Source organism: Heliangelus exortis, chromosome 5, assembly GCF_036169615.1.
Source record: "Heliangelus exortis chromosome 5, bHelExo1.hap1, whole genome shotgun sequence".
NCBI lineage: Eukaryota > Metazoa > Chordata > Aves > Apodiformes > Trochilidae > Heliangelus > Heliangelus exortis.
In genome coordinates this window covers 16,116,983-16,133,384 of record NC_092426.1, presented here as the reverse complement: position 1 = coordinate 16,133,384, position 16,402 = coordinate 16,116,983, and the positions used below count along the sequence as shown (strand labels likewise).

The window sequence follows — 16,402 nt, the reverse complement described above, 5'->3', positions numbered from 1 at the left end:
AGGACACTGTAGCTTTGCTATGTTATTAACCTGTACTCTCCAAGCCAAAGAGTTCATATGTGTGAGACTAAGGCTGTCCTTCCATGGTGAGCAAATAACCACTTGCATCACATTCAGCTGTCACTATTGCTTTAACTCTTAGTTCCATAAGAACTAGATCATATGTTAGCAAGGAATTCAAGGGTTACTTATTTCACTGCATCTTGGGATTAACATCACATTAAAAACATATGCATTCCCATCCAAGTGACATAATGAAAAAGGTGATGAGAGATGGGAAGTATGCTCTTTCAAGCAAACTAGGATTTATTGAACTAGTTCTGAAAGATCCTAGGAAGCCTAACTAAATATTTCTCAGCTATTGAACTGGCTGCTCCCTTGGTTAAATTGGTGGGCTGACCCCATGACTGACAAGGATTTTCATTAGCGGGGAGATGGAGGCTGAGTTCTGGTAACAGATTTTAGGGGGGCTTGGCAATCATTCTGCAACGGTGTGTTAATTCAACTGCACAAAAGCTCAGGAAAGGACAAATAACACAGCACAGAGAGAGAAAAAAAATGGAAATGCAGAAGTGTCATTAAACATCACCAATCAACTGACATTTGGGACTGTCCTTATGAATAGTGGCACAGCCTGTGAACCCTTGCATCAGTGTGAATGAGCTGAGTTCGCACATGCTTTTCCTCACGAGTTACTGGTGTGAGAAAATGTTGACCTGTATGAGACAGGGAGCTGCCCTACAGCTTCCTGGAAAAAACATGTAGGGCTCATTTTTTCCATCACTGATGTGGCTGTTTGCAGGCTGACACGGAAGACAGTTTAACAGTATTCATCAGCACCTGCAGGCACAAGGAGTAACTGATGCCACCAAAAAAAGAGAGATGAGAAAGCAGGACTTCTGGTACAGAGTACAGCCTGTGGGACTTTTCAAGGAAATATGATTCCAGCTCACCCTTAAGGAAGTGCAGCAGGAGGCTAAATCCCTGCAGGATGTCGGGTTTGCAGCCCAGCCAAACCCAATGTCTCCAGCAGCACTTTGTCCTTTACCAGCTGGCTGGAGAGCACGGGTGGAAGAGAAAGCACAAATTCCTTCTCCTGTCCACTCTTGTGAGTCAGCTCCAGGGATACCACTGCCTTACCCACAGAGCTCTTGCTGAATGGAGGGACTCTTGGCTGTGAGAGTACTGTCAGAGCAGTCTTGCATTGAAAAAGAGCAATAAACAGGGAAGGGGGTGACACCATGAAGTCCCCTGCGAAATCCTGTCTCAGACAAACATGACAGGATGTATAATAAGAACAACCGGAAAAGCAGACTGTAAGCAGCTAGAGAAAGAAGGATGCAGTGGTTCAAGTCTGGAAACCTCAGATGAGGGTATGTGAGCTGTCTGCCAACAGCTGTATCTGAGTAACTGTTACCTCAAGTGTCTCTTCTCCACCAAACTGAATGGAAAGCCCAGGCGTCCAGTGGCTTCAGTGGTCAGCCCACTTCTACCAAGGCACCCCAGTGGGGACTGAAGAACTAGAAGTCTTCGGTCATGGATCACAGACCTACTTTTTCATTTTCTTTGGGCAGTTCTAGAGAGTTGTTTGCTTCTGAAATTTTGCAGCCCAGAGTTCTTGCACTTGGCCTCTCTTCTTTTGCTTTGCATGTGTGCCTGTCTCAGTGTAATTTTTCTTGAGCGTGTGATTCAGAATTAATGTGTTTGCAGCGTAGTGGAGGGAACTGACGTGTCCTTGTGATACTGCAAATGAGCAGAGGCAGTTCCTTTGAGTTCAGAACAGCTGTAAAGATCTTTATCAGCTTTCTGAGTGTCTTGCAAATCATGACAAGCCCAGTAAATGATGTATTACCTACCTCACTTCTGCAGTGAGTTATTTGAGTGATGAGAATGCAAGAGAACAACTGTATGACATAAATTCATTTACTTGCCACAAAGCAAACTAGATCCAGGCTTGGCTACCCTTGCAATTTGCTGAAATAAGAACATTCCACCTGTAAAACACAAGCTTAACCAACAAGCAGCCAAACCTCATTAGTCATGGGTCATTGAGTATGATGTGGGTAGAAAAGCCCTTCTTGTACTGAAGTCACAAGCTTTGTAGTGCAGGTGGGAGTGAGAATTAGCTACTAGTTAATGATTTATCTATGAGGAAACCAGTTATATTAACACTGCTAGTTAAGAAGACAAGTTTATTCTGCAGAGCTAAGTCAAATTCTGACCTTAGCCTTATGTTCACTGCACAAACTCCTGCCGTCATTGGTCCACATTGTGCCTCCAAGAATCAGGGCAACTGGGAGAGGAGAATGACATAAGGCTGTGAGGAGAGCTCATCTCCCGAATGCAGCATGCAGCACCTTCCCATACACCCCTCTGAAAACATGCTGGGTAAAACTGGTGCTTGGAGAATCCAGACAAGAGAGCCACCCCACCATCAGAAGCAATGACCTACTCCAGCCTTCAGAGGAGTTGCAGGAGGAAGGAATTCCTCAGATATGTCAGTCTCCTGGGACAGATAAAGTGGAATTACACAAAATGTTAATTTGAGCCTTATCATGCATAAATCCAGCAGGTAATTAAGGCACAACACACACATGTACCTCCAAGTATGGGCAAGTTTGTAACATAAAAACTGTGAAAGAAAACCTGACTCCTGCAAAATAGTTGTATTTTGTTTTGAATTTTGCTCTGCTACTGTGTATATGTTACTAGTGTTTACGACCAATAGATGTACCTGTAGCAGATGGAACCTTCCTTGGGGCACGGCACTTCGAAGTCAAGCAGGTGTTCTTGTTGGGGTGCACAAACAGCGCTCTGATCTTGTCTCCTTTAGACTCGGCCGGCCTTGCTCAGTGCTTGTGCTCCAGACTCAACTGACCACCTCCTCCTCCTCTGGCTGCTCCAGAGTGAGCTGGGCATGTACTCTGAAGCTCACCTTTTATTGGTTGCCCAATCCTGCTCATGTGCAGTTGGGGTAGGCCTTAATTGGGCACAGGTGGGCTTGCCACAAGCTCACGTCTCCCACCTCGTAATTAGCCACGCCTGATTGCCTCATTGCCTCATTTCACTACATGTACCAGTGTCACTGATCCTCATTCAACTTGCTTTCCAGAGGTGTTACATGATTCCAGCATGAATATTTGCAGTAATCTGATATGATCAACACTAAACCAGGCAGTGATAAAACTAAGCTGTAGTCCACTTATAATTTTTGTTAGCAATAAGCTATTTAAAGAATTGTGTTTTCATTAGGTATAGATGGCCATGAAACACTATGTCTTGAGAGTTTTGACAAAACTAACCTTTGTAGTTATGATTTCACATGTTGAACACAGAATATTTGCAGCAAGTTGCTGATGAACAAACTCCAGACTAAGGTCCAGTCTTGAAAATCATGCACATGTGCATTACTTTGAACACTGCAAAATCTCAGGGAGGTCAAAAGAATCCCTCATAGGTTAAAGAGATGAAGAATTTCTGTAAATTATACATGAATTATGATTCTGCAGAGGCTTGATGTTTCAACTCTAGGTAGAGTCAAGTGCCTGCTTTGGCCTTTGAAGAACAGAAGTGAGGAATCATTCATGTCAGATCACCGAATGGCTTGAAATACCAGAGGAAATTTTGAAGTGTCGAAGGATATATCAGGAAATCTTAAATTACCCAAAGACAGTTTCAACAGAGAAAGAAATACTGTAATCATACTGCTGTTTGTTTACTGGAAACAACCTTTCAGCTCTACTGTAAAAATAATACATATCTCTTTATATTTATACAAATGACACTGAGATTCAAGACTTAAAACTGAGCTAAAGCACAGACCTGATGTAAGGTGGTTAGTGATCGCTGACTTTGGCACAGTGGTAATCACATTTCACTCTCTGTGACTGAGAGAAATACTCTGCAAGAAAGCTTCATTTAAGGTATGAAGAGCCAAAAGATGTATTGTATAAGAATGCCCATATCAGACTTCTTAAAAAGCCTCAATACTATCAAGCCAGCATGATATAGACACAGTTTCAGGAGAAAAGTGATTCATGAGACCTAAAGGAGCATCTATCACCTTCAAAACCTCTGGCTTGTTTTGTTTTTTTTTAATGCCTCTTCATGAAGCCAAGACCTGCTAGCAGGCTGGCCAGTCCCTTCAAGCCATTCAGACCTTACATTTGTGGTAAGGGTGCCTACCAACATTGCAGAGGGAGGGGGTAGAAGGGCCAACAGCAGTGCCTACATTTGCAGTGAAACTCAGGAAGAGCTTTTTTAAAAGGTGGTGGGTGCAGAGAAACCTGGCAGGAAAGTAACTGACCTTCCTTGGCAGTAAGAAAAGCAACTGACTTCAGTCAGAGCCTGGAAGAGACACAGTCTCCAACTGATCTCCAAAAATCACAGTCACAAATGTTACAAAGTGAAGAAGTGGAGCTCACTCAGCGTGTGCTTGTAGTGCATGACCATAACGAGGTCACTTGTCCAGGACAAACTCAAAAAGGAGAAGGAGTGACTTCTGGGATACAGGAGGGAATGTCTATACGCTTATAAACATCAGATGGACTACCCTGAAATGGATGAGGAAAGAGGCAGCTGCAGGATCAGACATCCTCACACAAATACCTCTGGACCATTACACTCCCCATGGCACTAACCCTTCAGTGCAGGTCACCCTTCTGGCATGGCTTCCTGCAGAGTCCCTCAAAGTCTGGTTGTGACCACCAGACTCAGTCTTCATATATGGCATCTATTTTGCGGGTTGAGCTATTCAGAATTGGTTCCAAGAATTAAAGCAACAAAATGTGTAAATCACCTCTCTGCACTCATCTCATAACACAATTGTGCTGTATTATCTTACAACTCTTTAACTTCCAGAGCCATGCTACTACAGCTAGTTTTAGCTTCTGTAAATTCTCCTTGTATGCAGATACATGCACAATGCTTTACACACACACAGGAAAGATCCCAAGGACACTTTTTTATCTTTTCGTTAAAGAAAAGTCATGCAAATTAACACCAGCTGAGGGGTTTGTTGATCCAGGATAGAGATAGATTTATTTTAACAATAGTGCCTTCCAGGCATACTTTTGTTCCTTTTTTTTTTTTTTTTTTTTTTTTGTTAACATATTTGTGCTATGAAATTTTCATTGGGTTCTAATTCAGCTACAGAAGATAATCTGTGAATAAGCCAGGCTGGAGAACTTGAATGTACAGAATCACAAACTGCACTGGTTCTATTGCTCTACTTGCTCTAGACAGAGAAAACAAATATGTTCTGCTGATGCTGGTACCATGATTATGAGATGATTAAAATTAACTCTTCTAAAAGCTGAGCCCTCCAAAAAGTGAATATGAGTACAAACCCCTAGCCTGAAAAGGAAAAAGCTCTGTGAATGGCTCTGAACAGTACACTTTGTGATGATAGTTGGCCAGGTACTCAAAGAAGCTCAGTTATTCCCAACAAAGTTATTGTTGTTCAAGTAGCATGAGTGGAAAAGCAATACTGTGGGATCAAGCAAACATTCTCAGTCAAAGAAGAGTCAGTCCCCTAAAAATATCTCGAACTCTAGTAAGTCAAATAATAGGACCCATTCAGCTCTACAGCATTGGATCATTCATCTCTTGCCAATCTTCTCCCTCTGGCACCTAACCCACTAAGCATGAATCACTTGGTTCATTTACTGGAATAGATTCTCCTTCCCAATCATTGTGATCTGTATCAAAGATTACTGACATTCCTGCTTTTGTTTACTTTTATTCCAATTATTGCACTGGCATAGGTACTGTACAAACAGTGAGAGGCAATCTTTTTCCCAAGGACCTTCACTTAGACAGCTTCACTCGACAGCTGACAGGCAGGAGAGAAGAGCTGTCCCTCCTCATCTCAGCCAGGGGACAGCTCTGCCACCCTAAGAGAGGAGCCTGTCAGAACAGAGGTGGAGGAAGGTCACACACATCCAGACCAGAGTCAGTGCCCTTATCTTGTGCTGGCCAGGATATTGTCTATTAATCATACAGTAAAACTCTGTGTTAGAAGATCCTCTGAAATCCTATGCAATAGGTTACAATAAAGAATAATTGAAATTCTGTCTGCTTTTAGAGAGGCCCAACCTCAAAGGAGAACATGAATGTATAAAGCAGTTGCAAGTATGCATTTTTAATTTTCCTACTGTAAAAACCTGTCATGCATAGTCTTTTTTTTTTTCTTTTTTTTTTTTTTTTTTTTTTTGGGGGGGGGGGGAGATGCTGTAATATATGAGCCTGTGATGGTGTATTGGAAACAGACCCCTGAGTAGGAAATGGAGAGTTTAGATATTATAAACTGCTAGTAATCTATTATTTCAAGATTGGCATATATTTTGGCAAAGTTAAAGTTGGCTGGAGTGAAAGTGAGTGATGCAAGATGCTATGGTGGTTGAGAAGTGGATAAATTCTTTTGTATTCCTTTGTTTCCAGACTTTTTTTTTTTTTTTTTTTTTTTTTTTAAGGCGCAGAATGTTTATATAGAAAGTGTAATGTTGTTTTATGAGTATTTTCTGGACTATGCTAAAACCAAGCATTCGAGCTTTATTCTTTTAATAAAGTGTTTTGCTATGGAATTTCTCTGGGGTTTGATGTTTCTAAATTAGGGTTAAATCAGGTTGGTATGAGGGGGCCATGGGAGAACAGCCCTGAAGTGAGAAACCGTCTGATGTCTAAAAGGGTGCACTTCCTGTCTAGAAGTGGTGTGATGGCAGGAAGGGAGAGGACTCCTCAACTGGACATGAAAGAGCCGTAGCACAGGGGTACAAAAATGGGAAAAGGGGGCTTTTAGGCACCGGGAAAATTTTCAGCATGTTGAGAGTTTAAGTTCTTTAATGCCAGACCCTGTCTGCCCCTTGTCTGCTCTCTGAGCCACCAGAGCCTGCTTGTTTCCCATGTCTCACTCCCATCACCTGGGATACATCAGCACTTTTAGCCTCATGGTTATAAACTCACATTTCTCCTCCACGGTCATCTCTGTTTTCCCCTCCAAGACCATGGTATACAACGAGCCATGATACACTCAGGACAGACGCTCATATTTCTGATCCTTCTCTGCATGCTTCCTCTACATTTATCTCCTCCAACTTGGCTACTCACCAAACTCACTGGCTTTCTGCCCTCCACTTGGCTCACTAAACCCTGCAGTCTTTTTGTTTTTAAAATAAAGGAGAACCTGTGTACAGAGTTCTGAGCCATAGGATCCCGGGACATTGTAGCAGCATGAAGAAAACTTCAAATCATTATGGAATGGAATGGAAGCTGCTAAAGGACACTCAGCTCAGTGTTTTGTTGCTGTGAGCCATTGCATTGGGTCTTCCTTCAAGCTGAGCAGAAGTAAAAAGAGCAATCTTTACTAAAGCTAATAAAAACAACTGCAGACTAACTCACAAAGCTTATTAAGAACAAAAGAATTAATTTTTTGATTGTGTCATGCAGTCTGTGTTGTGGTAACTTCCTGAGTCTGTGTATTGCTCCACTCTATTGAAGACCCCACAAAATACTTCTACTCTGCTCCATCCTGTTGGCGTTAGAATCTTTAAAGACTCCTTTTCCCAAGTAACATCAAGCACTTCCAGTCCTCAAAAAGATGAAGCAAAGGTTACATTTCTTGTCCTAGCAATGATGGGGAGCAAATAAGGAAATAAGGAAAAAGTAAGAGGAAGTAGCATAAGATTTTCCTTCAGAGAAATTTAAGAACAAGGCTATTAAAATAAAGGGCCAAAGTGCTAGTGGCTAGTGCTATACCTCCAAACTGTACAATTATTTTTATATTTTTTCCAAACTCCTAACCATATATATAGATTCAGCTTAGCACTGTGAGGCCTCAGCTGGAATACCTCTCACAGTTTTGGGCACTGCACTTCATGGAACATAAGAACAAACTGGAGAAAATCCAGAGGACAAGAATGATCAAAGGTCCAGAAAATGCAGAGTGTGAGGAAAGACCAAAAGAATTGAGTTTATTTAGACTAGAGAGAAACAGTCTGAGGGAGACATGACAACAGTCTTCAGACATGTTAAAGACTGCTGCAAAGGAGAAGATAAACTGTTCTCTATTTCTACAGGAAGTAGGATAAAAAGCAATGGATTTAAATTACAATAGGGAAGAATCAGATTAGGCTAAAGGAGAAACTTTCTATTGGTTACAGCAGTAGTACTTGAGAAGACATTACCTTTGGAAATTGTGAGATCCCACCAGTTGAGATCTGGGTACCAGTATAGTGGGGTCTGCTTTGTGGCAGAGGCATGTAGAATAAGACTGTTCCAAGTCCTTTGAAGCTTGGAATGTGGGAGAGAGACTGCACATGAACAGAACAACTGGTATTTTCTGAAGGAATTTGGATAGGTCTGAGATGAATTCTCTTTTTACTGGAGATCAGTTGCGGCCTTAACTACAGTTAGTATTACTCTTTTATAACCATTACAGACTGTTTGCAACAATCATGTTCAGGAAAACAGGGAAAAATAAAGTTCTGATCTTCATCTTCTCTAAAGTCACTGGACACTATTCTGTCAGTGGAGGTCTGTGTCAAAGAGTCTGGGTGTAAACATAACATCCTAACATTGTAAAACATAACCAGTGATAGATTTCTATGAACTCTTATACATAAAGATTTAATAGAAGAAGGAACCCAAACATGTGACACTTCATTAAAAAGTAGAAGATTACATAGTACAACATGTATTTTGGAATGAATTTACACTGAATTGTAACTATAAAATAGAATCAAAGAAAAAACAGGTGGAACTAAGACAAATGCAGGATGAATTGAGACTAAGTGTCTGACTGATAACTCCAGAGATAACTGGAAATGTAAGTTAGCACTTCTGAGATCCCTTGTTTCAATAGGTGGCTGCTTGTTTGTCTGCTTTCCATTTATAATGAAAAAAAAAAAAAAAAAAAAAAAAAAAAAAAAAAAAAAAAAAAGGCAAGATTGCAGAAGCCAGCTTTTTCATCAGTTTCTTTGGTGTTTTTTGCTAAGCAGCCTTGGAGATACAGAGGTTCACAGTCTTTCAGACATAGACTTACACCCTAGAAGTGTTTACAATGGAAAGAAGAGTCCTGAAAATACATGACCACATAGAGAATCGTATGGGATCTGCTGATGATACATCTTCAGATGTTTGCACCCTGGCAGGGACTGTGCATGAAGAGGCCTCTCTCCTCAGACAGGCATAGGTCACTGGGTCTGTGGCAATACTGGCTTGGTGTAGGGCTGCTATATGTACTGGCTTCTGAGGAGAGAGTTCTGCAGAGGAGAAACTGTCTCTTTTGTTTTCATGTTTCCAGGGCACAATCTCAAGGTTTAGAAGGAGTACTGTGACACGTATATCCTCAGCCGGATGACAGAGCTTCCTCTGAAGTTGATGACAGTGTTAACAGTGATCATTTCCAAGTCCAACTCGATGGTACGGGGCCCCTTCACGGGACGCGTCATCACCAGAGTAGCACTGATGGGTCCCGTTTGCTGTGCACAAAACAAGAAGAAACAGGTGAGGTTTTAGAAAATGGGTCTTGAAAACTATCATCTCAGGTGAGACCACATTATGTCCATGGTCTTTGAGCAGCCAAAATAATACTCTTTTCTGTTGCATTGTTAGAAGTTACTGAGAGAGTGAGTTTCGTTTCAGCTTTTTACTCCATTTCAGTGTTTTGTATGAACTATCACCTTCCACAGTTTGTAAAGCCTTTGGGAGACCTGCACATGAAAGGAGCTAATGAACACGGAATATTGCTATTTTCCAAAAGGAATAACATGAACACGTGGATTTAGGGTATGAACAAGCAATGACACCTTTTTTTGAGTGTATCAGGTATTATTTTGTTTGATGTAAAGAGCACTGTTACTTTGAAGCAGCAAACATCAAGAAGGGGTTATCTTAACGGAGCTTGGAGAACAGGATCAGGGTTGCTTGTATAATTGTATATGTTAGTGTTGCAAACTCTGTCCTCTAAAGAGAGCTTTAAGTTTGTGAAAGCACTTCGCAAAAAAACGTCTTTTAGTGAGTGGAAGGAGACCTTTAAAATATCTGCCCAGAACAGTGGATTATGAGCATTTGAGAATCAGACCTTCAGACACTAAAACCAAATGTAATTTATTTTTCAGCAGAAACACAAAGTGTTTCAGTTTTAGCATGACACGGAGCGTTTGTAGTTATCTCTGATCAGGGAAGCCCTACGAAGCCATGTGGAGCAGCCAGGCTATGGCAGGCAGGGGTCCCCTTCCCCTTCTGCTTCTCCTTCCTTCCCTCTGCGCTCCCTCTTCCCAAAGTAACGGAGAGGCACCACCTGCTGGCTCGGACCTGACGGGGAAAGGTGCAGCTGCCAGCACAGGGAAAGGGTCAGCTTGAGCAAGCAGTGTTTTAGGTGACACAGCAAGAGGCTATGTGATAAATAAATGAGAGAAAAAATAGCAGACTTGAGCAACAGTGCTGGGCACCAGTGATGTAGCTGATCTGGTGGATCAGCTGAGACGAGGAGAAGAGGCTGGTAATCAGTAATAACTTTGCAACAGGAATATTCATCTTATGAGATTTAAATGATCATTTTTTGACCACTTGTCATTTGGGAATTTTGAAACTCTTTCATTTTTTTAGCAGTGAGAACCTGAGGCTCTCAGGAGATTTGTGTGTTGGGATCTACTAAAAACTATCATATTAGTGATGTCTGTGTGGCATGGGGAACATTAATAGCCACTGAACATCATTTAATATGAATGGTTTTCCCTAGGGCTAAAATTCAACCTGAATGCCACTGTCCCAGGTGGCTATGCCTCATTCTCATGATTATGCCTCACTCTCATGCAGACAGTTCCCATCACTTGTGTGTGTCAGAAGAGCACTAAAGATGGTTAGAGAACTGAGGTGTCTGCAGAGGAAAATTCAGGTTTAAAAAAGTAAAGTAGTTGTGTTTTCTCTGACAGTGTCTATCAGTTAAAAAAAATACTTAAAAACTAAATTTAAAGAACCAAGAAACTCAATTCTTGGGATAAAAGTGGGGGGTTTTTGCTTACTGTTTTGGTTTTCAGTTTTCATTTTCCAATGAAGAGTTAAAAAATCCCGCAAAACAATCAAGAAAATTGACTCTTTCAGTGACAAGTACTGATTGTTCATCAAATTAAAAAAAGGATCTCTCAGTCTCTCCTGAGCACAGGAGTCATGCACTATTCTTAGACATAGTATTAATCCTGGACTTTCCTGAATCTAGTGTTTTAAAAACCAAGTGTGTTTGCTTTGGGTAGGTTACCTTTCTGAAAGAGCCAGCATCCCCTGCGGATCAGCACACTGCTCTGCGTGTCTGCATGTAAAAATGCCTCATATTGAAGGTTTAAATTATGTTTATTAAAAACTGAGTTCTGCTACTGGAAGGATATTCAGCTAACAGTGACACTCAGTGATACAATTCAGCTAACCAAGACACTCTTGGTTTTCCCTAAACAAGCACCAGACTTACCCGCATGTAGAATTCTCTGCCCTCATTCCCTGATTTGATTTGGAAGATGTAGTAGGCTCCAGGGTAGCGAGTTGTTGCTTGCATCTGAAAGATGTCGGAAGGCACGGAGCGCCCGGACACCATGTCCATCACCCTGTAGAGGATGGTGAATGGCTGATCCCTGCAGCCGGCGTTCTCAGCTGGACACATGCAGCGGCTGATTGGCAGAGACAGGATTGTCATCAGGGATTGCAAAGTGCTGTAATATTTGATTCCTTATATGCAAATACAGATGCACAAATAAATAAACAAATAATGTTTTCTACCAGCTACAAGAATCCGATGAAACTTGGAATGACTTTTCTCACTTTTAGTATTCTCTGTGTTTCTCTTCTGGTCTACCAGTATCCCTACCTTATATTTTTGGTCTTCTAGGCCAAGATATCTTAGCATCCTTTGTATCCTCAGATCACTAAAAAATCTGTACTTTCCTTAATGTAGCTCTGCAGGTGTACCATTCTCTGTATATGTTTATTGTGGTGATAATTTAAACTGAACTGTCCCCATTTCGCTGATGATGCTGGAAAAATGTTGTGTTCTTTGTAATCTTCTATTTCTACATCAGAACATACCAAACCAAAGCTCTGCATCAAATGCAGAGCCCTGTGGAAGAGTAGAATAGCAAGTCAAGCAAATGATGCTTCCATCAGCATTCTCCAATTGTTTGTGACTCCAGAAACTCTTTAAACAAAGATGTCTTCTGTGTATTTGTTAGACCTTAATGCATTTCTTATCCATCAACTTGTCCAGCTTCCCCTTACACCCACATGGATGTCAGGCAGCCACAGCCTCCTGTGGCCAGGAGCTCCACAGCTCCCTTCACCTCCAGGCACTGGCCCTTGCTGACTTTGTCTGATGCTCCCAGCCCACCTACTGAAAGGAGAGTGGCCAGACAACCCCTGATGCAGGTCAAGGTTTCATATCTGACCCTGTTCATGGATGATGAGCCCTAATTTAGTTGTTTCTCATAAGGAAGCTATTCCATACTCATGATCATCCTCACTGCTCTTTAAGAACCTTTGTCCAGTTGTATTTCCTTTGAGAGGAGCTAAAGGAATTGCAAAGTTTTAAAGATACAGGCACACAATGGCACATGCTCTAAGGATATTCTCTACCTTTAAACAGCTCAAATTCAGATTGCTTTTCTGACTTCTAGTGATTACTGCAGATCATGAGACTAGCAGTAACAATGCACAAATATTGATTTAGACCAAATACAGTCAGATCAGCACTTGTGAATTTGAGATTGTCTTTTTACTTTACATTCATCTACACTGAATTTAATCTGGCACTTCTATTGCAGTCTCTGGGGCTCCTTCTGCAATTCTTTTCTGCCTGCCCTTTTCTCTACTGTCCTCAGATGCTGTGAGGCACAATGCCCTTTTATAAAAGCCATGTTGGAGAATTTACTGGAAAAGAATTTACTGGAAAAGAATTGGGGTTTTGCCTGCTTCTTCTATAGCTTCCATTGCTGACACCAACTTCAGACAGTTCTTCTGTCTTATACACCATAAAAAGGCTCCTGGCACCATAAACACCCAGCTCTTCCACAGAAAACACATATGCAAGGAAATCACTTGGCGTTTGTACTGACCACTTCTAGACGTGCTACAAATTAAATGCAGTCACATCTAGACATGAGCCAAAGCCACCAAACACAAAGCTCAGATATCAAGAGTTGTAGTGCAAGATTATCTGTGATGACTCTATAGCCGGGCTCTGGGGAATTTAGATATAGAGGCTTCAGATGTTTCATCTTTCAGTTTAAGACTCTGCCACCTCTAAAGGTAAGTAAACCCACAACTGGAGTAACAGAATGTATCCACACCTCAGCTGCCCCAGTTCAGAAAGCAATGTAAAGACATGAACCAGTCATAATGGAAAGAAGCTGATTCTTCACCTCTTGCCTTTTGATAAAATACATTAGGCTACCAAGCAATATCAAGTAATTTGGTTTAGTGCAGACACTATGGATTAAATACTGTGGGCTGAAATATAGAGACAGCTGTCTGGAACTGAGATGTTTTGGGCCCCAGGTAAGTACCTACACTAATATAAAAGAAATGGGCAATTTTTAGAAACACAGCATTTTTTTTTTTTTTTCTTTGTCAAATAATTACAGATTTAGACAGTAACAGTGCTAACAGCCCCACCCAGACATATCCAATTCCTGGACAAGGCAAATCAGTCTGTGTACTTTTTAGCATTTTTAACCCTTAAGTGGTAGGAAACTAATTGTATCTTGCTATAATAATTATCTAATGTTTTAAAATACTTCCCAGACATGAGCTAGGTAATATTTACATGAAATATTCATATAATATGAAGTAATGTAATATTGTCATGTAAGTAAATTACTCACTGATAAACTGTTTTTCCAGTCTAACTTCCCATACATCTGAGTATCATATCATATCATATCATATCATATCATATCATATCATATCATATCATATCATATCATATCACACCTGGTGACCTGGTAAGGAATTGCAATTTACTCTTTTTGTATTGTAATGCTTACCAATGGCAAATGCAGCAACAGCATGTATGTATAGCTCTCAAGACACACTTCATGGCTGTGTTGTAAAAATGCAGCTTATTTAGTTCAATCTAGGTATGCTTCACACAGATTGAATTTGCTTTTCTGGCTGTGGGTATGTTACTCACTTCTCATTAATCTGGATATAAGGATCCTCGCATCTTACTGGGTCTAAACATTTATATTCCCCTGCGATATTGAAACACGTTTGCTGTGGAGTGCAGGTGAAGTTTCTGTTTTCACATTCATTGATATCTGAAACACAAGAAACAAAAGAAAGGCTAAAGCAGGGCAATATGTGCAAGCCATTACTCTTCCAAACTGGTTTGCATCTTAAGGAAGTGTCCCAAACTTCACAGAGTCACAGAATTACCTCGGTTGGAAAAGACCTTCAAGTTCATCGAGTCCAACCATAACCTAATACAGACAAGACCTTAACTAAGCCAATATCCCTAAGCATTATGTCTATACACTCTTAAATACCTCCAGGGATGGTGACTCCACAACTGCCCTGGGCAGCCTGTTCCAAAATCTGATAACCCTCTCACTGAAGAAATTCTTCCTAACATCCAATCTAAACAACCTCCCTTGGTGCAACTTGAGACCATTACCTCTTGTCCCATCACTTGTGACCCCACTGAATGGACCAGTCTCAACCTCTTTACCATGTCCTTTAAGATAGTTGAGAGTGATCAGGTCTCCCCTCAGCCTCCTCCAGGCTAAACAACCCCAGCTACCTCAGCCTTTCCTCATAAGACTTGTGCTCCAAACCCTTCATAAGCTTTGTGATCCTTCTTTGTACATGCTCTAGTAGCCCAGTCTCCTTTCTGTAGTGAAAGGCCCAAAACAGAACACAGTACTTGAGGTGCAGCCCCAGCAGTGCTGTGTATAGGGGCAGGATCACCTCCTAGGTCCTGCTGGCCACACTAGTTCTTATCCAGGCCAGAATTCCATTGGCCCTGTTGGCCACCTGGGCAGACTGCTGGCATATGTTCATCTGGCTGTCAATCAATGCATCCAGGTCAGTGCAGGGCAGTGCAGCTCTCCAGGCACTCCTCCCCAGGTCTGTACCACTCCTGGGGGTTGTTGTAGCCAAAGTGCAAAGTACATTTGGCCTTACTGAAATTCATGCTATTGGCATTGGGCCCATCGATCAAGCCTATCAAGAGAGTATTGATAGGACAAGGGGTAATGGTTTTAAACTGAAAAGAGGGTAGATGTAGATTCAGGTTATATATTAGGAAGAAATTCTTTACAATGAAGGTAGTACAATACTGGAATAGGTTGCCTAGGGAGACTGTTGATGCCTCAGTATGGTTTAGGATGATCTGCTCCATCACCTTCTCCCAGGACTGAAGTCAAACTGACAGGCCTGTAATTTCCTGAATCCTCCTTCTGTCCTTTCTTATATATACTTCCAACACTCATAACATTCTTGCACCATGAGAAGTGGCCTTTTGATAACTAGCCCCTGCTTAAGATCAGTTTTTAGTCCATCCAGTTCTGCTTATTGGAGTGCTCCCATATACTAAGTGCTGCAAAATTAGAAAAGAAATTGGCTGTTCAAGCTGTTTGACCTTAGAGAATGAGAAAACTGAGAAGTGCAGCAGAGGAGAGCATCTGAGAGCTTTCCTGTGTAGCTGTTTCCTGGTGAGTAAAGTCTTTCACCAACACAGCATTTGACCTCAATGGTACTATTCATGTGATAACATTCTTACCAGAATAACATGAGAGGCTCTTATGGGTATTTCATTATGCAAGGCCAAAATTAAGCATCTCAGTTCTTGAAAACCTCTTTGCAGACACAGGACCTTGTTTTCTGCTCCCCTCAGGATTTAAGCAGCATAGGAATGTTCTTACCTTGGCAGCTTCTGCTATCGTCAAGCAAATTGTAGCCCGAAGGACAGGTACAGTAGTAAGAACCAGGGCTGTTCACACATTCATGCTGGCAGAGGAACTCTGAGAAGCTGCATTCATCCATGTCTGCAGTGGTAAAACAGTGTTTAGTATCTTTGGCTTTTTAAGTCAAAAGTACAGTCCCACAGGCAGGTAGCCATCCAGACTATGTGCCCACCATCCCAGCTGGAGGTTGCCACCCTCCAGCCCACTAGAGCTCTGCTGTAACCTGGCAAAATGCTCTGCAGTGAGTTCTTGGTTCAACATTTTCCTCCTGCTGCTGAACACAATGCTTAGTTTTTATTTATTTATTTTTCTTTTCAGATACCTGTCACCAGTTGGCCGTGTTTTCAGTTCTGTTTTACATCAGAGATAGAGCTATTCCAACAACAAAGCTGAAACTGTAATTTGAAAGGAGAGAGTTTGCTGTGGTTTTCTTTTATTTATTTATTTTTTTTTTA

The 16,402-nt window shown here is 41.4% G+C and overlaps 1 protein-coding gene across 1 annotated transcript in view; it reads right to left on the bottom strand.

Annotated features, from left to right (window-relative positions):
- Nucleotides 1-8,598: 8,598 nt before the first annotated feature.
- FBLN5 (fibulin 5) overlaps nucleotides 8,599-16,402 on the bottom strand; it is a 46,807-nt gene continuing 39,003 nt past the window's right edge. Inside the window, exons 8-11 of the mRNA XM_071745754.1 lie at nucleotides 15,906-16,028; nucleotides 14,174-14,300; nucleotides 11,465-11,660; nucleotides 8,599-9,479 (exon numbers count right to left, since the gene is read on the bottom strand). Coding sequence (XP_071601855.1) covers nucleotides 9,318-9,479; nucleotides 11,465-11,660; nucleotides 14,174-14,300; nucleotides 15,906-16,028 — 608 coding nt within the window. The 3' untranslated portion in view covers nucleotides 8,599-9,317. The remainder of the gene's footprint in view (nucleotides 9,480-11,464; nucleotides 11,661-14,173; nucleotides 14,301-15,905; nucleotides 16,029-16,402) is intronic.